Source organism: Pan paniscus, chromosome 3 (genome assembly GCF_029289425.2).
Source record: "Pan paniscus chromosome 3, NHGRI_mPanPan1-v2.0_pri, whole genome shotgun sequence".
Taxonomy (NCBI): domain Eukaryota; kingdom Metazoa; phylum Chordata; class Mammalia; order Primates; family Hominidae; genus Pan; species Pan paniscus.
In genome coordinates, this window is record NC_073252.2 from 104,992,933 (window position 1) to 105,018,736 (window position 25,804).

Sequence of the window (25,804 nt, forward strand, 5' to 3'; positions counted from 1 at the left end):
CCCAAAGTGCTGGTATTACATGCATGAGTCACCGCACCTGGCCTTTTCTTCTTAAATCAGTTTTCTGGTATTGAGAAGTGTTCAAATATGGAAATTGTTTTCCTGGGAAAAGGTGATTTTAAAGTTTAAATTTTTAAATGTTGTTTGACAATGAATTTTTTTTCTTGACTAACATGAAAGGAAATAGAAAGCCTGGAAATAACTTTTAGAATTTAACTCCTTAAAAATGGTGGCTTTGAATTAAGCATACAATTTTCATAAAAGTTACTTATTAGTTTGTTGCTTCATTTTGTTGTGTCTTTATTCAGAATTTTAAGATCTATATGGTAAGCTTCTCTAGAGTCTGCCTTGTATAAAAGGCAAACATCCCTCCCCTTCCCATACTTAATCTGAACTGTCGCCGTCAATGACATTTCTCAACACAGTTGTTTCAGTTCTACAAAAAATCAATTATAATTAAATAGACAGTTCTAAGCCTCCAGTCTTGTTGCTTAGCCTGATTATTAATGATCTGTTGTAGAAGGAAATACTTGTCCTCTGTAGAATCTTCTTCTCTGACTCGGAATTTGTGCCAGATAGAAAATGTCCTTAACTAAGAAAAAAGCAGATTCCATGTAATTGAGCGGTTTTGAGTGAGTTTCTTAATCCTGAGTTCTAGTTTGATTGCACTGTGGTCTGAGACTCCTGAATGACTACTGGGTACATAATGAAATGAAGGCAGAAATGAAGATGTTCTTTGAAACCAACGAGAACAAAGACACAACATACCAGAATCTCTGGGACACATTCAAAGCAGTGTGTAGAGGGAAATTTATAGCACTAAATGCCCACAAGAGAAAGCAGGAAAGATCTAAAATTGACATCCTAACACCACAATTAAAAGAACTAGAGAAGCAAGAGCAAACACATTCAAAAGCTAGCAGAAGGCAAGAAATAACTAAGATCAAAGCAGAACTGAAGGAAATAGAGACACAAAAAACCCTTCAAAAAATCAATGAATCCAGGAGCTGGTTTTTTGAAAAGATCAACAAAATTGATAGACCACTAGCGAGACTAATAAAGAAGAAAAGAGAGAAGAATCAAATAGATGCAATAAAAAATGATAAAGGGGATATCACCACTGATCCCACAGAAATATAAACTACCATCAGAGAATACTATAAACACCTCTATGCAAATAATCTAGAAAATCTAGAAGAAATGGATAAATTCCTAGACACATACACCCTCCCAAGACTAAACCAGGAAGAAGATGAATCTCTGAATAGACCAATAACAGGCTCTGAAGTTGAGGCAATAATTAATAGCTTACCAACCAAAAAAAAGTCCAGGACCAGAAGGATTCACAGCCGAATTCTACCACAGGTACAAGGAGGAGCTGGTACCATTCCTTCTGAAACTATTCCAGAAAAAGAGGGAATACTCCCTAACTCATTTTATGAGGCCAGCATCATCCTGATACCAAAGCCTGGCAGAGACACAACAAAAAAAGAGAATTTTAGACCAATATCCCTGACGAACATCGATGCAAAAATCCTCAATAAAATACTGGGAAACCAAATCCAGCAGCACATCAAAAAGCTTATCCACCATGATCAAGTGGGCTTCATCCCTGGGATGCAAGGCTGGTTCAACATACACAAATCAAGAAACATAATCCAGCATATAAACAGAACCAAAGACAAAAACCATATGATTATCTCAATAGATGCAGAAAAGGCCTTTGACAAAATTCAACAGCCCTTCATGCTAAAAACTCTCAATAAACTAGGTAATCATGGAACGTATCTTAAAATAATAAGACCTATCTATGACAAACCAACAGCCAACATCATACTGAATGGGCAAAAACTGGAAGCATTCCCTTTGAAAACTGGCACAAGACAGGGATGCCCTCTCTCACCACTCCTATACAACATAGTGTTGGAAATTCTGGCCAGGGCCATCAGGCAGGAGAAAGAAATAAAGGGTATTCAATTAGGAAAAGAGGAAGTCAAATTGTCCCTGTTTGCAGATGACATGATTATATATCTAGAAAACCCCATTGTCTCAGCCCAAAATCTCCTTAAGCTGATAGGCAATTTCAGCAAAGTCTCAGGATACAAAATCAATGTGCAAAAATCACAAGCATTCCTATATACCAATAACAGACAAACAGAGAGCCAAATCATGAGTGAACTCCCATTCACAATTACTACAAAGAGATTAAAATACCTAGGAATCCAACTTACAAGGGATGTGAAGGACCTCTTCAAGGAGAACTACAAACCACTGCTTAATGAAATAAAAGAGGATAGAAACAAATGGAAGAACATTCCATGCTCATGGGTAGGAAGACTCAATATCGTGAAAATGGCCATACTGCCCAAGGTAATTTATAGATTCAATGCCATCCCCATCAAGCTACCAATGACTTTCTTCACAGAATTGGAAAAAACTACTTTAAAGTTCATATGGAACCAAAAAAGAGCCCTCATCGCCAAGTCAATCCTAAGCCAAAAGAACAAAGCTGGAGGCATCACACTACCTGACTTCAAACTATACTACAAGACTACAGTAACCAAAACAACATGGTACTGTTACCAAAACAGAGATATAGACCCATGGAACAGAACAGAGCCGTCAGAAATAATGCTGCATATCTACAACCATCTGATCTTTGACAAACCTGACAAAAACAAGAAATGGGGAAAGGATTCCCTATTTAATAAATGGTGCTGGGAAAACTGGCTAGCCATATGTAGAAAGCTGAAACTGGATCCCTTCCTTACACCTTATATAAAAATTAATTCAAGATGGATTAAAGACTTAAACGTTAGACCTAAAACCATAAAAACCCTAGAAGAAAACCTAGGCAATACCATTCAGGACATAGGCATGGGCAAGGACTTCATGTCTAAAACACCAAAAGCAATGGTAACAAAAGCGAAAATTGACAAATGGGATCTAATTAAACTAAAGAGCTTCTGCACAGCAAAAGAAGCTACCATCAAAGTGAACAGGCAGCCTACAGAATGGGAGAAAATTTTCGCAATCTACTCATCTGACAAAGGGCTAATATCCAGAATCTATAATGAACTCAAACAAATTTACAAGAAGAAAACAAGCCCATCAAAAAGTGGGTGAAGGATATGAACAGACACTTCTCAAAAGAAGGCGTTTATGCAGCCAAAAGACACATGAAAAAATGCTCATCATCGCTGGCCATCAGAGAAATGCAAATCAAAACCACAATGAGATACCATCTCACACCAGTTAGAATGGCGATCACTAAAAAGTCAGGAAACAACAGGTGCTGGAGAGGATGTGGAGAAATAGGAACACTTTTACACTGTTGGTGGGATTGTAAACTAGTTCAACCATTGTGGAAGTCAGTGTGGTGATTCCTCAGGGATCTAGAACTAGAAATAGCATTTGACCCAGCCATCCCATTACTGAGTATATACCCAAGGGATTATAAATCATGCTGCTGTAAAGACACAGGCACACGTATGTTTATTGTGGCACTATTCACAATAGCAAAGACTTGGAACCAACCCAAATGTCCATCAATGATAGACTGGATTAAGAAAATGTGGCACATATACACCATGGAATACTATGCAGCCATAAAAAATGATGAGTTCATGTCGTTTGTGGGGACATGGATGAAGCTGGAAACCATCATTCTCAGTAAACTATCGCAAGGACAAAAAACCAAACACCACATGTTCTCACTCATGGGTGGGAATTGAACAATGAGAACACTGGGACACAGGAAGGGGAACGTCATACACAGGGCCTGTTGTTGGGTGGGGGGAGTGGGGAGGGATAGCATTAGGAGATATACCTAATGTAAATGATGAGTTACTGGGTGCAGCACACCAACATGGCACATGTATACATATGTAACTAATCTGCACGTTGTGCACATGTACCCTAAAACTTAAAGTATAAAAAAAAAACAAAAGAAAAAAGCAGAAAGGACAAAAAAGTCTCTGAAAGTGAATTAAATGATAGTATTAGAGCAAGTTTACTTGAAAGCATATTTTATGGGCAAAGAGGGAGCCTCTTCTGGGGTGAGATGCCAGGGAAATGGTAGTGGGAGTAAATTGGGTAAAACATTGAATTTCCCACACTTGTTTTAAAAACAAGTGACAAATTTGGGCTTGAGATCTCCTTGATAGATACCTTTCTAAGATAGTCTACATGAAGTTCTATTTAGCAAAGGCAGATGATTTTAGAGAATCCATATTTAGCTTCACTATTGAGAAAAACATTTAAATTTTAGCATTTACCTATTACAGATTTCTGACTGTGCCTTAATATATCTGAAGCTTTATTGGCTGACTTTCAGGACAAGATCACTGTTCTAAAATTGCCAGAAATTGGCCTTGTGTAACTTTAAAGAGAGAGCAGTAGATATTATGGTTGATATGTTCTTTTTGTTGTTGTTTTGATGAGCCCCTTTGGCCGTTTTGATTGATATTGCTTGTGTTTTGGGAGGCCAGGACTTTGGGAACAGCATCCAAACACAAATCCTTCAGGCTGTCAGGTTAGGTATTCTATTTAATGATTTGACTGCATCACTGAAGAAGTCATCACCTTTGTGAAAAAAAGGATTTAAATGTGAAGGATTTTCCAAGGTTTCTCTCGCAAGAAGCTTCCTGAAGCTTGTGGGTATGGGGAGCTTGAGGGAGTAGGAACTGAGATTTTTCTTAGAAGTCAAGCGAAGGGCTCAAAGAGGAAGGTGGCCACAGAGGATTCAATGCTTGAGTTCTCCTCAACATTGCAACAGAGATACCTAATATTAATTTACTAACTCTTGTAATCAGAACCACAATAACTGGTTTTGGAATGGGCACAGGACTTGACTGATTTAATGAAAATCAGTCAGAACTCCCAATAAAAATATGGGAAAAGAAACTCATTTTTCACTCAATTGCTAATCCAGAAAAATAGATATTCCTGAAGCTACCGGTGACCATTTTTGCCAGATTTGGGGAAAACTTCCTTTAGAGGAAATCAGATGTTAGAAATAAAGTCCTGATGGAGAGAAAAGTAATTCTTCTCCTGCTACCCTCTCTTTCCAGGTTAGTAGTAATTCTAGCATTCTGATTGCTGGAGATAGAAACATTTACGTTACATTTCAGTTCCCTTTTCTCTCACATGCTGCATTTGTTTTCTTGGCTCTACTTTTATAATATAGAGAATTTAATCACATTAAAAAAACTACTGTGCATCATTGGCCTCCCTACATACCTTTTGCATTGTGACTTTGCTGCATTTTCCATAAAGTGAGAGAACTATTCTTTACCCCTTGACTCTTGACTAGCTTTCGTGACTTGCTTTGGCCAACAAAATGTGGAAGAGGTGATTGTGACAGTTCTGTGGCTGAGCCACAAAGGCTGTGAGTGCTCCTGCTTTGTCTCTTGAAATCCTGCTACCACCATGTGAACAACCTTGGACCAGCCTGCGAGAATTAGGGCACATAAAGAGGAGATCCAGTCATCCCAGCCCAGATCATACAAGTCTATCTGTGTCTAACTTACAGTTAATCAATCTTCCAAAATGGAGGAGGGCTAAGATTAACTGAGCTACCTTGAAGTCAATTACAGATGTACGAGTGGGCTCAACTGAGAACAGAGAAAGAAAATATCCAGATGACTAAAGATATATGAGTGAAAATTAATGTTTATAGTTTTACGTCGCTGAGTTCTAGGGTGATACACCCATCAACTGATCTATTTCTAATTTTTCTGTTCCTATTATGGTCATCAGAATAATCTTATCAAATCATAAGTTAGATTATGGTACTCATCTCCTTAAAACACAGCAATGGTTCTAATTTCATTCAAAGTGAGAGCCAAGCTCCTTAAAAAGGCTCACAGGGCTATGTATGGTCTGGCCACTGGATACCTCTCTACATCCATCTCTTTCTGGCTCCTTTACTCACTTTTCTTCAATTACCCTGCATCCTTGCAAATCTCACACTCTCTAGACTTACACTATCTTAAGGCATTTGCACTTGCTGTTTCCTCTGCCTAGGATGCACTTTCTCCAATCATCCATGTGGCTCACTCCTTTAGCTCCTTTCTATCTTGACTCAATATCACTTTTTCAGTGATATTTTTCCCTGACTACTTAAAATAGCAGCACCAATTTATCCCAGCTCTCCCTATGTGCTTTCCCTGCCTTATTTTTCTATCACTTACCAGCATCCAACATACAATATGTTTTAGTATACTTTAAAAATATTTGTGATGTATTTTTTTATTGTAAACTACATGATGTCAGAGATCGTTCTCAATTTAGTTCACTTTTCTGTCTCCAATCTTTAGAATAGTGCTTGGCTCATAGTAGGTCCTCAATAAATATTGTTAAATGAAGGAACCTTCACATGATTATGCCTAGAGTTTTCAGTTAGGTGAGACAATAAATACCTTTAAAAATTCCTTTGATTTAATTTGGATTTCTGCTACTAGCCTCTGACAGATCTGTGACCAAGTCAGAAGTTGTCATCAAGTAAATGGAATCTAAAGCCAAAGAAAAGGAGAAAATATTCCTGGGAGAGTCCGCGGAATGGGAAGAAAAGAGGATCTAGGTCCCTGAAAGAATCAAATTTTCCAGGCAGAAATCTAACAGAGTAGGAACCCAGATAGGAAATTGCTATTGTGAAGGTCAAGAGAAGAGAAAATTCGAAGACGGAGGGCATTGTAAAGTGTCAGATTTTGCCAAGAGCCCAAATAAGGTACAAGTTGCGGGGTGCTGACTAAATTTTCATCTTGCATCCTCTTGCTTAGCATGTGACTTTTTCTTTTGTGGAAATTGTATAGCAGCTCCTTGTCCTCTCTTTTATAGAATTAATTTTGTAATGTTTGTTTCTGATTGCCTGTATCCTTCTCACACTGGGATTGAACCTCACCAGGAAACTCCTGGGCTTTGCACCATTCTCTTTCAAAGAATCCATTTGGGTTGGAACACCAGTAGAATGGTACATTATGGAAACTAGAATCACTTCACCATAACCTTGCTTGCATTTTTTTTCATATGTTTTTGGATCTTGATCCATGAACAAAAATCATTCACCACAGCCAATTACAATGACTTTGGGGAAGCGTTTCTTTCTTTAGTAATTTTAGAAACCATAGGGACCATTTAAGGATTCTGTAGATGAATATTGTGAATTAAAAGAAAGAAGAAAAGCAGTGAGGGGAGAAATCATATTATAATGGAAAGTGTTAGCTTTTTAAAGATAAGCAGCTGGGATTTCCATATCAGGCAATCAGAGCTAAACCCCTGTGTATTAATGCACTAATGCATTCTAAAGATTTCCGTAAAGTGTTTTAGAGTTAGGTTATGCATGCTCTCTCACTCTGTCTGGGAGCCTTCATGTGCATAATTTCTAATAAAGATGACCATGGCTCACTCTTCCCCATACCCAAGGGAACGGTTCTGCTGAATAAAATTTCTCAGCTTATTCATCACTTCTCCTTGAGGATTCTGATCTGAAGGCGGCACATGAACTCATTCTATCTTTCCAAATGATAAATTTTATATTCTGTTATGTTCCCCAAAGTAGCATTAGCCCTTGAGAAGGACTCCTTCAAAACCCAAGTCCACTGAAACCACAGGTCAGAGTGAGAATAGGGTCCTGGACACCACTCCTCCAGGGTGACCACCAAAGTCCCTTCCACTCATTCAGAGATGAAGCCTGTCAGTAGGAAGAAAAAAATGTGTCCCTATAGCCCATTTCCACCCTGAGTCTTTTTTGACAGAACAGAGACTGCAATTTGGACCAAAGTGGAGGTCCTTTAGTTATGTGCTGGGAACTCAAATTCTCTGGGAATAATGCCAAGACCACCAGACATATTGAACTCACAACTTTTTACCATCACATCATCAGAATGAGTTTCAGTCCCTCTGGTCAATATTGGATTCTGACCAATGTGAGTCAGGTGAAAGGTTACTAACTTAAAAATTACTTTGATTTTTTTTCTCTCCATCTGAAGTCTTCCCATTGTCCTACTAATTAACTCATGTTTATCACTTCTTAATACAAGTTTATATGTCACTCTACATATAAACAACCAGTAGTCCAAGCTACTCGTTGGCAAATGTCTGACCTTCGCCCCACTTGGCCAAATACAGCTATTGTATTTAATTTGAAGATTTTATAACCTTATTTAAGAAGGTCTAGTTTATAGGAAACTTACAAATAAGAATTAAAAATTGCTTTAAAATCTGACTGTCATGTTGAATGTATACAAGGAAAAATTTCCGTCTCCTCCTTTAGGTCTTGCCTTTCTGAAAAATGAGACTTAAGTAGACATAGAGGTTTCATTGCTTTGGCCAATTAGAGTAATGCAAAGGGAATAATTACACAGTATGGTTAAAGAAAATCAAGTCTAATGACACATTTGATTCAGTAGTGACAACCCATGACTGCATAAGTAATGATAGATCTCAAAATATTTTGCAGGAGATTTTTATTTTTATTTTTATTTTTGAGATGCAGTCTCGCTCTTGTCACCCAGGCTGGAGTGCAATGGCACGATTTCAGCTCACTGCAACTTCTGCCCCCGGTTCAAGTGAGTCTCCTACCTCAGCCTCCCAAATAGCTGGGATTATAGGCACCCGCCACTATGCTCGGCTAATTTTTGTATTTTTAGTAGAGACAGAGTTTCACCATATTGGCCAGGCTGGTTTCAAACTCCTGACCTCAGGCGATCCACCCAATGGGGCCTCCCAAAGTGCTAGGATTACAGGCATGAACCACCTCGCCTGGCCAGGAGATGTTATCGAAATTATTCTTCAGGATCCCATGAGCTGCCCACCCCCAATAATGTTGCATTTTTTTCCCCATAGAAAAAACATAGGGAATGGTCATCCTTCACAGGCATGGGGGTTTTGACAGCAATTTTCATTATTATAGTCAAAAAATATTTGACAACCTGTTTTGAGCTGGAAATACAGATGGAAAGCAAACTATGTTTTTCTTTTAACGAAATGTTTTCCCCCAGTGCTGGTGACCTTAACCCTGCTGGTAAAGGATTGAAGGGCACAGCTGGACTGTACTGAAACTTTCAGATTCTGAGGCCTGAATAAGTTCAACATATTTAAGTTTTAATAATACCAAATAAGGTAGCTGCCCAAAATACTTAATGCGACTCATAGCAACAAAAATGTATTAATCCCTCAAATTAAAAGGCGAGCATATTTTTGCCTGCTGTTCATAGAGAAACACAATGGGTTTTTTGTTGGTTTGTTTGCTTGTTTTGATTTTTTTTCATAGGTCAAGGAGTGTGTTTGGGGTTTTTCCAGACAGAGCAGCCCTTCTCCTCCAGTCTTTGATACTCCTTTTGAAATAAGAAAAATTGCCTCCGTATTACTATCAAACGTGGATCTGAATTGTCTTTGCACAGATAGAAATAATTATTCAGCAAAGGCCACGCCCACATAAGAACCACTGTGAAGGTATCTAAAAGGGTGCTCATTTCAGAGCTTAAGAAGCCCTGACCTGCGCCCCATTTGCCAAATCCCTGAAGAAACAGGCCAAGTGTTCTCTAGTTGAAGAACCTCAGAAACAGCTGGGGCTTCTGGCTTCTATTCCCAGCTACACCATCAGATCGTGGAGTGACCTGTAGGTCAGCTTCTCTGTGGCATTCGTGGAGATGGTTAACTACATGCAGAGGAGAGGTAGGATGCATGTTTAATGTTTGCTTCGAGCATCTTGCTTGAAAGGTGTTGTATGCTCTTTGAGACAGGAAGTTTAGCACATGATGTCATTGCTTCCAACATATGCTCAAATATCAAAAAAAAAAAAAAAAGGGGGAAGTAGCTAAAGCAATACTATTTTGTTGGAGGATGTTGTCAGGAATTGAAGGAAGGGTGAATGGATAAATAGGTGGCAGGTTGTTTTTCTACGATAAAGCAAAACTTTTGCATCATGTCAATCTGACAAGTGGAATTTAAAAAATATTTCCAGCAAGGTGTGATGTACACTGGAAATGTTTGATGAAAGAACATGGGGAAGTGGTTGGGGACCTGGAAATATGGACTTGATTTGAGCCCTTGGATGGAAATCCCCTTTTCTGAGTTGTTTGCATGACTTATAATATTACACTGATGACATTTGCATTCTCCAGCCCAGGATTAGCTAGAAGAGAAGGAAGGGCTCAGTTCAATTGCTTTTAGTGAACACATAAACCACAACATCTATGAAAGATAATTCTAATTAAAGGATAGTAAACTCTAAGTCCATTTAACTCTCACATAGGTAACAGGATTATACACAATTCTGTTGTTGTGTATAACAAAATTATACACAATATAAAAAGGAAATTTTTTTTCATGGTCATTTGCATCCTGGTTTTTAGTTGAAAAAAGTCATAATTTGCAGATGGTGATGTCAGATCCATTCCCACAACAGAGGTTAGACAATACCACAAACACAGATTCATGGTTTCATGGGAGAAATCTCCTCTTTGCAAACATGTATCTTTAACAATGGACTACTGGCACAGAGGGAAATCTACCATATGCACATAAAAGATATGGTATTTTATTGTCAATTATGAACAGTGCATAGAAACAGATACTAGCTGCTTCTGTTGTGCTGACTCCCATTCAAGATCACCAACTCAAGGATAAATTCAACATCAGTTAAATTTTATTTTTATTTTTATTTTATTTTTATTTTATTTATATATTAACAATATATAGCCATTATATATTGAAGTCACATAAGGTAAATGGCATCATGGCTCATTCATGTAAAAAAATTATCAAAACGCTCACCACCATTAACAACAAAATTATGAGAAAATATGTGGTATTTCTACCAATGTAATTTCTATATCAAGAATTTAAAAAACTTATTGTATAGCCCATATTTAGTAGTTGAGGAAACTGGAGAAAAACATTGTTACCTTATTTTCTTTCTCTGTAGAAAGACATGATTTGACTAAAGCACCAAAATTTCTTCTAGCTTTAAATTTATCATATTATATAAGTTTTTCACTTGCTAAAAGTTACAAATTTTCTAATAGTATCTTGACACTGCACTTAGTAATTTCAGAATAAATTACTTTAAGAAATTGTTTCCATCTCAGCATTTTGTGATGTAGTGCTTTTCTTTCTCTTCAAATACTAAATACTGTCTTATCCCAAAAAGGATTTAAGGAGATTTATAAATATGCACACAATATAGCAAGTTAAATAAATATCTAACAAAAGTAAGGCAAAGGGAAAATAATGAAATCAGAGAGTAATGTGGTTGATTAACACTTTCATAACATTAACTCTGTTTTCTAGAGATAGTCTCACATTTAGATTTTATCATTCCAAAAACAAACAAGAAATGGGAAAATAGTATCAATGAAAAGACTAGTTTCTCTAAAACAGTGGTTTCTCAAAATGTGGTCTGAGAATGCCTGGGGATCTCTTACACTCTTTGGGGGGCTATAAAGTGGAAACTGTTTTTAATAGGACAAAACCATCATTGCCGTTTCTTTCTCATTCTCACAGGACGGCAACATGGAGTCTTCCAGGGACTACATGGTATGTGATGCTGCTGTCACTTTGAGGACTAATGGAATGTGGGCTTATGTATGCTGATATTTTAAATTTTTCTGTTCCAATCCCTAACACAAATATTAATAGATCCAGCTCACAAATATCAAAGCACTTTAGGGGTCCTGAATCATTTTCGAGAGTATAAAATGATCCTCAGAAGTGCTTTTCTAAAGTACAAACAATTTTGTTTGTTTTCACTTTCCTGACATTAAAACCTGAAAATTTTCATGTAAGTTTAATATTAGTTATTCTATTTGATCATACAAAGTAAATAATTTTTCAGTTACTTATGATGAATTATAATCATAAGTATACTGATGGATCTTATTGGTCTCTAACTTTGAGACTATTGATCAAAGCCCTTTGAGGAAATGATGGAAACTATGAAAACTCTCATTTCAATATAACAACGGACAAAAAATCTTACAAAGAATTTCATAATGTTTTTGAACACCCCGGAGTCTGTTTGTTGACACCATCAAGTTCTAAGAACTCCTACACAAGGACAAAGAAAGGAACACAGATATCTTAGTTTCTTGTGATTGATTTGTTTAAATTGCTGTAAGACACAGCTTTAATAGTTTAAAACACCAGTTAAATCTGTGCAATAAGATAGAGAGAAGCTTAATAAATGGTGCCTCTTTTTTTTCTTCTCTGTTTATCCACACATCATAAATTAAGGTGAAGTATTTCTAGTTACATGGTAACTCACTCTACACCAGAAAGGAATTACTTTTTCTAATCATGTTGTTGTGTGGAAGGTTTTGCTGGCTCAGTTTTTCTTTCTTAGATCCTGAAAATGACAATCTCAATTGCATAACATAACTCATTTTTTGGAGCACTCTAATGGATTTCAAAATGGAAATACAAAAATCTCACAGATTTTAAAAACTTGGCCTCATTGAGCTAGGTGAGCTAGTGTAGGACTGCAGAGATGCTGATGAGAACTGTTGAGTTCCAACTATAGCTTCTGAATTCACTAAGGTATAATTATTGAGTGCCTCCCATAGAATAGACCTGAGCACTGTAGGTGATATTTGAGTAAAGTACATTTGGCTGAAACTGAAGATATGGGAGATTGTGTAACATGATCAAGTAGAATGGTGAAAAAGAAGGTCTCTAAGTTCAGAAGCCTGGGTAGGTGCTAGCATTTACTGGCTGTGTGGCTTGAGCGAGTATTTTAATCTGGTTTATTGAACTGGCATAACGATAGTACCTGATGCATAGAGTTATTGTGAGAGTTGAATTAAGTAATGTATATAAAGTACAGAAAAAAGTGTGTATCATATAACAAGTGCTCAGTAAAGGTTATTACAGCACAGTGCTGCAGAGTGTGATGCAGTGAAAAAATGCAGTATGAATTTGGAGAAGAAAAGGATCACCAGGGGTCAGAAGGATCTATAGGAGAGTTCGTGGAGAAGGTAAGGCTTCAGCTGTGGGGCTACTAAGTAGTGTGGGGAGTTACAAAGTTCTGGGTGCACCATAAATTTAAAACCTAATGGAAGAGAGAGGATCAGCCCCAATACGTATAAGCACAAGTGTCAGAAACATGGAAAGAATGCTCAGGTCTCTGGAGATATACATAGAAGTGCTAAAACACAGGCAAGTGAAAAGGATAAAGAGTGGGTGTGAGTTATTAAAATGATTGGAGTGGAGCAAAGTATATTGCACTACTTATGGGACCAGATTGTTCCATTCATCCCTCCCAAATTAAATTTCACTTTTCTCATAGGGATCTTTTGTGGGTAATGGTTCCAAAGGGAGGATTTGTCTTTTATTTTATTTATTTCTGAGGAAAACACACCTTACACACATAGAAAATACACATTCCCCCTTCAAAAAACGAAGCACCAAAATTCAAAGTTTATGTGCTTTTAAGACATTTATGTTTTTGTCTTTTCATTGAAAGAACTCAAAAAATAAAAGATTATGGAAGAAATTTTGAAAAAAGGATTACAAGTACACATGTTAATGGAAATGGCTATTTCTAGAAAATTTCAAGGATATTTTAATGTAATGGCTTTGCAATTCTTTGATGATTTTTTTAGGGGTCATGATGAGATGATATATCCTGGCTTTGTTAGTGCACCTTTCCTGATTAAGAGCCCCCATTACTCTAATTAAAATAACACCATCTGGTTTTAATACTGCATAATAACTCTTTTACCCATTAATCCCAGGGCTGAAGCAACATTCACAACCTGGACCTTATAGAGGTCATGCAGTATTTGTTCACTTGTTGCCACAATTTATGGACTCACTGGTGGATGAGGCTGAGAGGTGGTGGGGCTGGAATTAAAGTAAATAAATAAATAAAAGGTAGAGAAGCCAGAAGAAAAAAAAAGACCACCACTGGAGTTGTATGCATACATGCTAGATTCTCTTCTCTAAACGGAGCCCTTCAGATTCTAGAGGGAAGAGCTTTTGAAAAGGTATCACTTGACAGACCTCAAAAAAGTAAGGAAGGAAACCCAGCGAAGTTCAAGTGAAGGTGTATTTGTGGAAGCTATACTAGGCAAAAGGACTCAAGGATGGATGAGTTCAATGGGAACAAGCTTGATCTGTTCATGGGACAGAAAGAAAATCAGTTTGGCTGGAATGCCACAAGAGAAAGGGAGAGAGATAGGAGATGAGGCCTAGAAGATAGGCCATATCACAAGGGATTTAGAGGCTATTATGAGGGAATAGGAGACTTCAGAGTATTTGTAGCCAAGGAATGGTGTGAGAATTATTTTTTCCTTAATGTTTAATAAGGAGGGGGGAAAGCCCACACTGATTTTTTTTTAAAAGGCAACTGATATTCAGAAAAATCAGGAAGTGGTGGGAACTGAAAAGACCCAGAAAATTCCAGCTGTCTCTTAGCACTAATTAATGACTGATAGGCAGAGGTTCAGGCCCAGAATTTCCCTATAGGGAGAATGTTTCTTTTTCAGGAGGATCTAGAAATCCATATTTGTATGTGATAAACTTTCCTTTTTCAAAATGTTGGTAAATAATACAAATTTTTCTAGAATCAGTAGACCGTTGACCCTTGAATAACATGGGTTTGAGCTGCACTGGTCCATGTATATGCAGATTTTTTCCAATAAATACAGTTGGCTTTCCTTATCAGTGAGTTCCACATCCAGAACCAAATGTGGATGGAAAATGCAGTTTTCACAGGATGCGAAACCCAACCATACTGAGGGCTGACTCTTATTGGCTGATTTCCCAGGGCCATTGTGGGGCTCAAGTGTTTTGAGATTTTGGTATCCGCTAGCAGTCCTGGAACAATTCCCACACAGATACCAAAGGACAACTGTACAAACCAGCTGTCTGTGTACAAAACTAAACATGTTTGGCAGCCAGATTAAGGCCTGGTCTTGATAATTTACCATCATTATGACATTACATCTTGACTCTTGTAGATTGTGAAAGAGGGCAATGAGAAAGGAAAGGAATCCTGAGGTGGGAGAGTTGCTTAAGCCCAGGAAGTCAAGGCTGCAGTGAGCCATGATAGCACCATTGCACTCCCGCCCAGGCAAAAGAGTAAGACACCCCCCCCCACCAAAAAATAAATAAATAAATAAACCTCAGGGCTTCAAGAAAAACATGTATGAACTGAGAATCAATTTTATCTTTAAGGAGTCAAGCATAATGAATGGATGAATGGATGATATCAGCAAAGCACTGTTTAGTATAAGAAATCACAGTCCCTCCAGAAGCTGATACATTCTCTAGGCCACACTATGGAAAGAAACAAGAAATAGTAATATTTTTAAAGAACATATAAGAGAACTTGGCCCACAAATAAAGCACAGGTGTGAAATCAAAGCATATTGGTCGTAGTTCAGACAAATCTCCACCTCTACTTCGTCTGGCCTCCAACCCAGTGATCTTGGCAAGTCATTTGGTTCTGTCTGCATTTCAGTTTCCGTGACAGGATGATTAACGTTTAAAAAGTGTATGCAGTCAAAGAATGGTGTATATATTTTCATTATGTTTAGTAACTAGGTGTATTATCTACATAGAGATAGTGCTCTAGTAAGAGACACAACAGAGCATAAGTTCAGTGGAAACTTAAATTGACTTCTAAAATATAACAATATTTTCAAAGAAATGGTGATTTTCTACTCTGAACCATGTTCTCACAGCAGAATGCAAGGTGGGGATAGGATGGAGAGCCAATTGTTATTTTAGTGTGTTAGTCATACTAAGTCTAATAATTCTAGCCACATACACCTTAAATTCTGTTTATAAAAATCACATTCCTACTCTTCACTCTGTTTGTGAAATTTTGCACTTTCAAAATTACCTTTCAATTCTCTACATATCAAATGATATAGATTTTAGTTATATGCCTTATAACCTGAAGAATGTGATAAACCCTTAAGTTGTTCTCGTTAATGTCCAAATACTGACTGGTGGTTGAGTTTGTCCTCTGAAAAGAAATGAACAGGGAGCAATATTGGCTGGAGGAGAGAGTGACATATTGATTGTTAGCCCTAATACCAGCACTAACTTCTACGGTTTTGGAGGAAGTTAGGAAACTGTTTTAGGGTGTAATCAAAAAAGCTTACAGTAAAGAGATGATTGCCAAAGATAGCCTTCAACCTCAGCTCTGATACTCATGAACTCTTTGACAGCAGGCAAGCCACAGAATCTTCCCAAATCGTAAACAGGCTGATTTCTAATGAAAGCAGTATAAATTCATGATTAAAAGTGAAAGTTCTGGCTTCAGACAGTCAAGGTCTCAAATCCTGGCTCAACCCCTCTTAACTGTGCAGAGGTTACTGTGACGGATGACATGAGATGATGTAGAGACAGCACTAAGCCAGCGCCTAGTCTATAGCAAACATTCAATAGAAAGAATTACATCTTATTGTAAAGAATAAAGTGTAGCTTATTGTAAAGAATAAAGTGTAGTAACACCCTTGATGGTATTCAGAGACAAAGTAAAAAGTGCTGAATAGATGTAAGATTATTATCACTACTATTATTTTTTAATCCTATGGGAGAGACCTTATGAACTATGCTTTTTGCCAAGTGATAATGAGATAAGATGACCTAATGGGTAAGAGGAGAATGTTGGACTAACACAATACTGTTTGGATAGTCCTTAAGTCACTGGTTTTTCTGTAAAGCCCCCATTCCTAACAGCAAATTTTCACCCAATCAATCTTTCTAAATGTTCCCTTTATTTGTCCTATTTCAAGGTTACCAAAACATGTTTTTCTAAAAGGGAAGTCCACCTAGTTCCTGCTCCCTGAACATTTTCTTGAATCACCTCTTCCTACCCCTTTCTCCCAGATGATCAAACTCTTCTGCCTATCTTACTCTTAACACTGAGTAGATCTCTCTTAGGGTTGTTTTTTTCTATTAAACAACAGATACCCATTTTCTTCTGTAACCTTAAAACAGTGTTTTGAGCAACTTTATATTCATTGAAGAAGTGAATCCTAAATGCTTTCAAGTTGCCTTGACCTCTCTTATATTAGGAAAAGTTTTGTACAGCATCCCCACGTTTCTCCAGAGCTAATACTGATTTTTAACAGTCTCAAACTGAAGCCCATAGTGTCTTGGGGTGTTTACTCCCTGTACAGAATTCAAGGTCCCTTGAAACATGTAAAACAGAGTCATGTTGTGTATTTCTTTCAGGCATTATAAAAGGAAGCATCACTATATTTGAATCTTGAAAAGTTCTAAGACATGGACCTGTGTTAAACAGCTTGAAAGTTACTCTGAAATTCCCACAGACATTGCTGCATCTAACGGTTATCTAAATCAGCTTTATGTATGGCATACACTTGGGCACAGAATTGTTGACTGTTAGGAAGAACAAGATCCCATTGGAAGGAAAGATAGGAAGGGAGGAAAATAAATGGAGGCTAAAACAGTCTTAATTTCAATGTCTGCCTGAAAAGCTTAAGTAGGACTTAGAATATTTTACAGGTGCTAGCTGATCTGATATTCTCCATCTGTTACTAGGCCCTGGAGACTGACTGGCCATTAAACACAAAATGATGACTGGTGCAGCAGGTGCAGTGAAGTGGGAAGGTGTGGAGCAAATAAAAAAGTCCATGGCATCCATAAGAAATGCTGACCCCCAGAAAATTTTAAAAGGTTATGTGCACTGTGGTATTCATGACGTATGTGTGAGAGGTATGATGGCAAGTGTATTTCTCATGAAAGTACTTCAATTACTTGCATACTGTTATTTCTTTAGAATTCCCAGGTCCTGAACTATACAATTACTTAATACTCAAAGAGAACTATTACTTACTTTGAGAAATTTCCCTTTAATGCAATTCATTGGCCCAATGTCAATGGGAGGGTTGCCTGAGCTGCACCCTTTGCTAAAATCATTTTCTAAGCCTACTGCTGTGAGTTAACTATTCTGTTCCCATAAGTTTTTCTTGACACCTTTTGGTATCTATGTCAAATTGAAGCTTCTTATTAGCACGTTTTGGGATTCCCAGCATTCCACTTGATGATGCATCTCTTTTTTTATACTCTCACTGGAAATTCTGCTCAGTCTTTGTTCTCTGATCCCCGTTTGTTCTCTTTTCTATATTGTCCTGCCACTCCCTCACCCTTTCATTTGTTTGCAACCACTTCCCTTAGCACATCCAATAAGCTCTATTTTGTGGATGTAATTCTTCTTTCGTAGAATTTTTCTTAAGATCTCAAGATGGCTGATGAGAGATTTACAAAGATCCACTTTCTAAGGAATTTCTGATATTCTACTGAGAGGCAATTCTTTACATATTAAATACAAGGGCAGTGGACAGGAAATTTTTTTTTAACTTTTCTTATCAACAGTTTATGTTTCTGTGTTCCTCAGGCTAGTCTAGAGAGACTCCCTTCTTTCCTTCACCACCTTCATTCTTTCACTACAGCTGGAAGGAAAGATAAGCAATCCAACAGCAAATCCACCTCCAGCATACCCTAAATCCAACAACTCTCATGGCTTTCACTTTACCTCACTTATCCGAGCCAGCATTTCTTGCCTGGATGCCATACTGCCCTATGGTCTATTCTCCACACAGCAGACTGGGTGATCCTGGGGAAACATGTCAGCTCAAGCTACTCGCTTGCTCAAAAGCTTCTACCAGTTCCATATCTCTTTCATAATAAAACTAATGATGGTTAATAAGGTTCTACATGACCTGACCAAGCTACTTGTCTAGTCTCATCTCTTATCTCCTCCCTTTTTTCATCCTAGTCTCCATTTTCAACCTCTTCCCATTGTCAAATGTTTACCTTGCTCTTCCACTGCCCATGTCAGTTTCTCCAGACATTTTCATTGTCACTCTGTCACTTCAATCAGGTTTCTGCTCATAATCTGCCTTCTTTAAGAGATCTTCCCTCACTGGAAAATCTAAAATAACACTAATCATCTCCCTCTGTTCCTTTACTCTCCTTCAATTTTCTTCACAGTGCTCATCTTTGTCTCCTATAGTATTGATATTTTTGTTATTTAGTTTTCTGCCTCCTAGCCATTGCCCTAAAAATTAACTGGAATGTAAAAATGGACTTTATTAGTTTGGTACTCTACTTCTACTCATTGTGCTTACAAAGTGGCCTAGCACATAATAGACACTTGGTGAATATGTTGAATGACGGAATGTAAATTAGGAGTGTCTTCTTAGCTCCTAGGAGTGTATCCTTTGCTAAAATAACTTTCAGATGTATCAATAGCAATTTTAATTCAGGAATCTATTGATGTTATGGTACGAGTAGAACAAATGCAGAGATGAGGAAGTAAATAATTCTACAGCATGAAGCAGTGGAACCTGCCACTGTGCACAGCCCTGAAAAAGTTCCACTTGTAAGACAATTGGAGCACACATCACCAGACAGAGCCTATTCTCAATTAAGCACTGGTGAGGCTTTGAATAGGCTAACTAAAAAAGAAAGAAGCCCTAATAAGGCTAATGTCGTGGCAAAATTTTTAAAGTTGACCACGTTTACTGAAGGCAGCAATACCTCAATTACCACTCACTCCCTATAAGGAGATAGAATACAAGTGGATTCTCCTCCTACCCTACTATAAGGAAAAATACAGTGCCATATCTAACTTCTTGATGGGACATTTTTCCCATATAAGTTTAAGTTTCACAGACCATGGGGTACAGACACCTGGTTTGGATTTACTGACATTTTTAGCAAACCAAAACCAGATTTTTCTCCATCTTTCTACATTCAGAGTCCATGCATCTCTGCTATGATTTTTGGCATTGTAAGCCCTGCATATGTTAACAGCACTTTGCCTAAAGTGTCTGCTCTAAGAACTAGATTAGCTTGTTTTCTAAATGTGGTGGCACCTTTGGCTTAATTGAGTGTGATATAATAATTCACTGGACTTTAGTAAAAGTGAGCTGCATCAGAGATTGTTGTCAAACTAATAAATCTTCTGAGGTTCTATCGAACCAGCAGTCATTCTAGTGGGAAACTGCTCAGGCCATAGCTGCTGAAGAAGTTCTAGCTCACCCAGGCATCTGGAAACCCTATGGCTGAGACAGAGCAAAATATGGAATAAGGAAGAAAAATTTTAGCTATTAACCTGAAGATTTTAAACTTTGATGTCTTTGGGCTCTTTATCATAAACAGGAAGATAATGATTGCAGACTTTAATTCTTTTGAACTTCAAGTTATTTTGACTTTAACATGCAAGAGGATTTAATTTTTGTCCTTTACTTTCTCCCTAAGAAATTTTCAATGGAAGAAGATTTATATTCAAAGGTGGGGCATCTCTCCATTGTTAGAATTTTATTAATGAAATGCTTTTACATATTTTATTATCATATACTCAATGCATCATTTAGTCTCACTGCAAAATCTCTAATAGACTGTGTTAGATGACATGATGGATATAATTTGGGACAGTTAATAGAGAATTATTTTCTAGTCCTGGATATAGAGTGGTCTTGAAGTTTATTTAATTAATGTATTATTTTCATACATTTTGCTAGCTCCTGGGGACAACAGCTAAATTTCCCACCACACCACATCCTGAGAGGATCCATAAAGAAGAAATGGATGTCATTAGGAAAAAAGACTTCATCAGGGACTTCCCCTAGGAGGTAGCAGGTCAGATTTTGGCTAAAACTCATATCTTCACCATAGACAAATGGTATGCACAATGGGTTAAAAATATCTGGGGAAGGATATGAGGAGGGCTTCTTCTTTCTCAATCTTTAAAGTGAGTTCGATGTGGCATGGAATGATCATCTTTGTCTCACTCCACCCCTCACTCACTCCTTCCATGTAGTACAAATTGTCCAGCTTTGGAAAATTTTGGATGAGATTTTTGAATGAGAAATGCATAGTTCAGCCCACTTTCCACCCACTTCATCTTCGGTGTTAACTGCCAGAAGGAGGCCTGTCATTCTGTTCTGCCCATCCATATTATAAATTTTACAGGGCAGCTCCCATAAGATGGAACTGATATAGTCTGGTGTTGAATGTGAATGGGCACAGAATCTATTTCTGGTGTTTAGTGTTAGAATGTCTTCTTGCTCGCAGGTATATGCTACATTTTTCAATATCAACTTCACCAGCAATAGAGTAATCTTTCATCTGCCCGTTTTTTAAAAAAATCTGTTTTTCAACTGGCCTGATTTTGAGTGAAGACAATTATAATTGAACGTTTTTCCCTAAAATCCTAAGGCTACAATTACATTTACAAAAGTGTAACTGAATGTTTTCCCCTAAAGTACTAAGGCTACTTAAGGGTATTTTATTTCTTAACTAAAAAAAAAAAAAAATGTCAGGACAATTTGTCACTTCTCAGAGCATCTCACTGAGCACAATAGAAAAGAAAAAGATCGCCTATATGATTGTTATAGTCAAAAGCACACTTTAACTAGAAAATATAAATATTCTCAATTTGAGGAAATGGCCAATGATTTAAGAATATCCTTAAATGACTAATTAACATATGGTGGAAAGTATTTCAGCAATGCTTAAGGTATTTTTAACTCTAACTTCTAGCTGTGGGACTGTTTTAGCTTCATGAAGCAGCCATAGCTACATTTAATTCATTCACTATGTCACAGAATGTTTATTATCCACATATGCAGCCCATTCTGATGTCTAATACAACATGGGCTCTTGTAGCATCCCTGCTCATACTTGGTGAACACTATTCCTCAAAACACTCCTGACATCTCTGGTTCAGGAAGCAGAGGAAAGACTTGCTTCCCAGGAAGTGGATTTGATTTCACTCAGTTTCTCTCCAAACACAGAAAAAGGTATCGTGTAGCTCACGTTCATTGGTTCATGTAGAAATGAACCAATACTATAAGCATAATAGTATTTCCATTTTGGAAAACTTTAGCCTAGAGAGAAGATTATGGGATATATGTTACCTGTCTTAAAGTATTTTGAAGAATTTGTGAAGAGCATATTCTCGTTCCAAGTTGTTCTGGAAGGCAAAATATGACTAAATGGGTGTAAATCACAAGCTGGAATATTTTGGTTTGGAAAAAAAAAAAACCAGAAACAACTTTCTAACAATTACAGCTAAACTGCCAAGAAATAAACTACCTTTTGTAATAGTAAACTGCTCTGAGTTATCTCATGCTGATGTCCTCCAAATGATTCACACCCAGTCCTCAAAATCAGACCAAGTCCAGTTGAACTCTCAGAAAGTATGATTCTATGAAAACTCTTCACGTAGACAAAAGACAAGGAGCTTTGAATTCAGTTTTTAGAGGAGAAAAATTTAATAGATTTTATCTTATTATACATTTTTCCTAAATTACAAAGTCAATAGCTGCAAATATATTCTGCTACAAAGCTTTCTGTAAGAAATATCTCTATAAGAAAATACATCTCATTAACATTTCCTGTAAATAAATTACTTCAAATAATAATTTTTAAAAGGGTGGACATAAGAAAAATATTGCAGAAACCAAATTGTAAATATAATAATTGTTATATAGGAAACGTTAGATTGAAATGTTCCATTTTCATTTCACCAAGCTTATAGCAACCTGTTTATACAAACTTTGGTTCTTGGATGGACTAGTTTATAATTTTTGTTTTTGCAGACCTGTGCAGAAAATGTAAGTCTTAATCATCTTAGTAAATATATGTGGGAAGTTGAAATTTTTAATAGATATACAGGCTCAAACTCAATCTCTACTGGGAGAACTTAAATTTGAGACTGCAGATGGGATTTAAGTAAAAGAAAACTAAAAAGTGAATTGTGGTCTACAAAAGTTTAAAGTCACGACTATAAGATAACCTTTTATTGTTTTGTGCTTCAGACAAAGTATTTAGAACTGAGTTAAGTTTAAAAAAAGTAGTAAAGTGGTTTCAAAGAATTTAGAAACTGTGGTGTCTATAGATTAGCAATATGCAGGTTTTACAAGTTATCCTACTTATATTTTTTAACCGCAATGGCTGCAGAAAACAGAAACTAGCCCTTTGGCAATAAAGCAGATGCTGCAGAGGTTTGGGAAGAAAATTGGATGATGCCATTGGCTAGTCAGAAGCTTATAGAGGGCAATGAAACCTCACTACTCTGTCTACTTCAGGAGTCCATTTTGTGAAACCTCCTGAAATTGAGATTATTTGAGGATCTCAGCACTATAAAATAAATAATTTGAGGATAGTACGGACACAGGACCTCACACTGAATTCATCTGCATAGTAAATATTATGATAGCAAATCCCATGCAGATCTTCATTTAGACTGTGCATCCCCTGGTTTCAAAGATGAACAGCCAACTTGTGCCTCAGACATATGATCTATGTGTTGCCAAAACCTGAACAAACAAAAAAGTTTTCCCAATTTTCTTGCTTACTCCAGTGCAGTACAGATCCAGCTCAGGTCTCTATTACCACAGAGTATGTATGAATACATGTATTTACCAATCTAATTCTATCAAAATATAGGTTATGGCCAATCTTTAAGAAATAATGATCTCTCTGTTAGCTCTTTTCCCACATATATTGGACATCTTTAAATTTTTTTGCCATCTGTGAAAATTCTGCTCTGTGCAAGTATTTTACTAGTCACAATTTATGGGTATAGTTTGGAAAATATAATGCATTCAGAGCAGGAATCACATAGGATAAAGAGAGATATACTGTCATTCCGTAGAATCTGAAGGAACTGTTTTTGTCTTGTATCAGTTCTTATTAATTACAGGTAAAACTAAAATTTTGAAAAAAAAGTTTTTGTGGCTGTTTGTTTGTTATTTATTTGTCTTCCTAAAGGCCTTCCTAAACAACTGGCCATTATTTTGCAATTATTTGGAAATATTGACTGATTTTTTTTCTTATCTACCAAGACTCTTGATTGAACAGCAGAAGTAGTGTTACAAATTAAAAGGTAATTTTCTGTTGTAAATTAACTATGCTCCATGTTTTCATTTCTTGTTTAGCAATTTTATTTTTAGAACCTATTGTATAACAAGTTATTCTAGGAGTATTTTGTTAAACTCTAACGTTGAATAGAAATCTGGCATGTAGGTTATTTGTATAAGCAATCAGCAATCTGAAGGAAACCTCTCCTCCAGCGCAACCTAAACTGTTGGAAAGTCACATGCTACTCATCAGTAATTTCCACTGTGTGCTTTTTCTCTTAATAATAGCATTTTCCACAAATGTGTACATTATTTACATAGACAAGTTGCATAATGGAAACACTGGCTGCACTGCATTTGTCACCCATTCTAATCTATTCAGTTCATGTTTTCTTTCTCCCTTTTTGTGATCATCTATATTCTTATCACGTTTCTTATTTTAGCCATTCTTCTGCATCTGAACCTTATTTTCCACCATGCTATAATGCATTAAATACACAAATTCACAGTCTGCAATTGATGATGTTCCTCAATGGTGATCAAATTTTCTGACACACATGGAGTCTGGCTTTGGAGGAGTAGGTGGCATCTTTCCATACTTTGCAAGACAGGCCCTTCGCACAGTCGCAACGCTGGAAAATTTCCAGCCCATGAGAACCCTTCTTGCGTTGTTTGGTACAGACTTCCCCCTGATGGAGCACTGGTTTGCAGATTTTGGTCCAGAAATGACGAGCACAGCAAAACCCTTCAATGCAGTCTGATGATCGTAGGCAGGGGTCTCCTTCATGCCCTGCAGAGATGATGACCAATAGATGTTACCCTGACACTTCAGAAAAAAAGATTCTATTTTGCAATCAGAAGCACATAAAATATTTTTACTTATACTATCTTCTATGTTGTTACCATTTATAATGAAAAGTCTTGGTTGATACCAATTGGCTCTGCCTCTTATCACATAAATCTATTATGGTCTGTTTCCATTATTTGCCACCTAAATAACAAGTTTAATGACTAGCTAGGATTAAAGAAACTTCCTTGTAATTTTTTCTAAAACCAATGGAATTAATTATCTATATTTTTCTTCTATTTCTTTATTTAAAAAAAAACCCAGAACTACAGATATCCCTACCTTTTATATGTGACATCTTAGTGTGTGGTCTTCCTAGATTCTGCCATCCCAAGTCATGGTTTGAGTAATGACCGTGGTTTTGATCTCTGTGCCGAGTACCATCCAGAGCCGGGATGTGAGGGGTTAAGATGCTTTCAGTAACTGGGATACAGATGCCTGGAGATGATCATATAATCAGTTAGACTAATTCAATTCTATGAAATGTGATACTTATCCACATACTCTCTTGATGTGAAATATGAAGCCATTTATCTATCTGTGTATCTATCTATCTATCCACCCATCCATTCATTTACTTATTTATTGAGACTGAGCATACTTTGGCCCTAAAGTGAAACTTCTTTAATATGAATTTTGTCTCTCTCAAGACCAAGTGACCTTGGACAAAACTGGGAATAAAAGCATAATTTTATATAGTCACAAAGTTATTGTGAATATATGTGAAGAATCAATGTTAGCTATTACTATTTTTAAAGAATCTGATCAGACATACATCCTCTGGATCCAGATTCCTTTATTAATTAACAACATAATCTTAGTTTACACTGTAAACTTCTCTAATGGTGTGAGGTCTTCTTCCCTTCACCTCCTGTGCAAGAGACTCACAGTAGGTCTACACCCAGAGGTCAGGAATAGGCATGAGAAAATGAGCCTGATTATGTTGTTTTATATGATTAAGTATATATTTCTAATTACCTTCTGCAATTATTTAATGTTTTTGCCACATCTTGTCTGTGATCCATTTCATCATTATTACTGAATTGTCTGCCTATAAATTCATTGATATTGGATGAAGCCAGGTTGGGGAATAAAATGCTGC

The 25,804-nt window shown here is 36.9% G+C and overlaps 1 protein-coding gene across 1 annotated transcript in view; it reads right to left on the bottom strand.

The window, feature by feature from the left end:
- Positions 1-22,241: 22,241 nt before the first annotated feature.
- Positions 22,242-25,804, bottom strand: part of DKK2 (dickkopf WNT signaling pathway inhibitor 2) — a 115,000-nt gene continuing 111,437 nt past the window's right edge. The window contains exons 3-4 of the mRNA XM_003829989.6: positions 24,985-25,140; positions 22,242-24,645 (exon numbers count right to left, since the gene is read on the bottom strand). Coding sequence (XP_003830037.1) covers positions 24,395-24,645; positions 24,985-25,140 — 407 coding nt within the window. The 3' untranslated portion in view covers positions 22,242-24,394. The remainder of the gene's footprint in view (positions 24,646-24,984; positions 25,141-25,804) is intronic.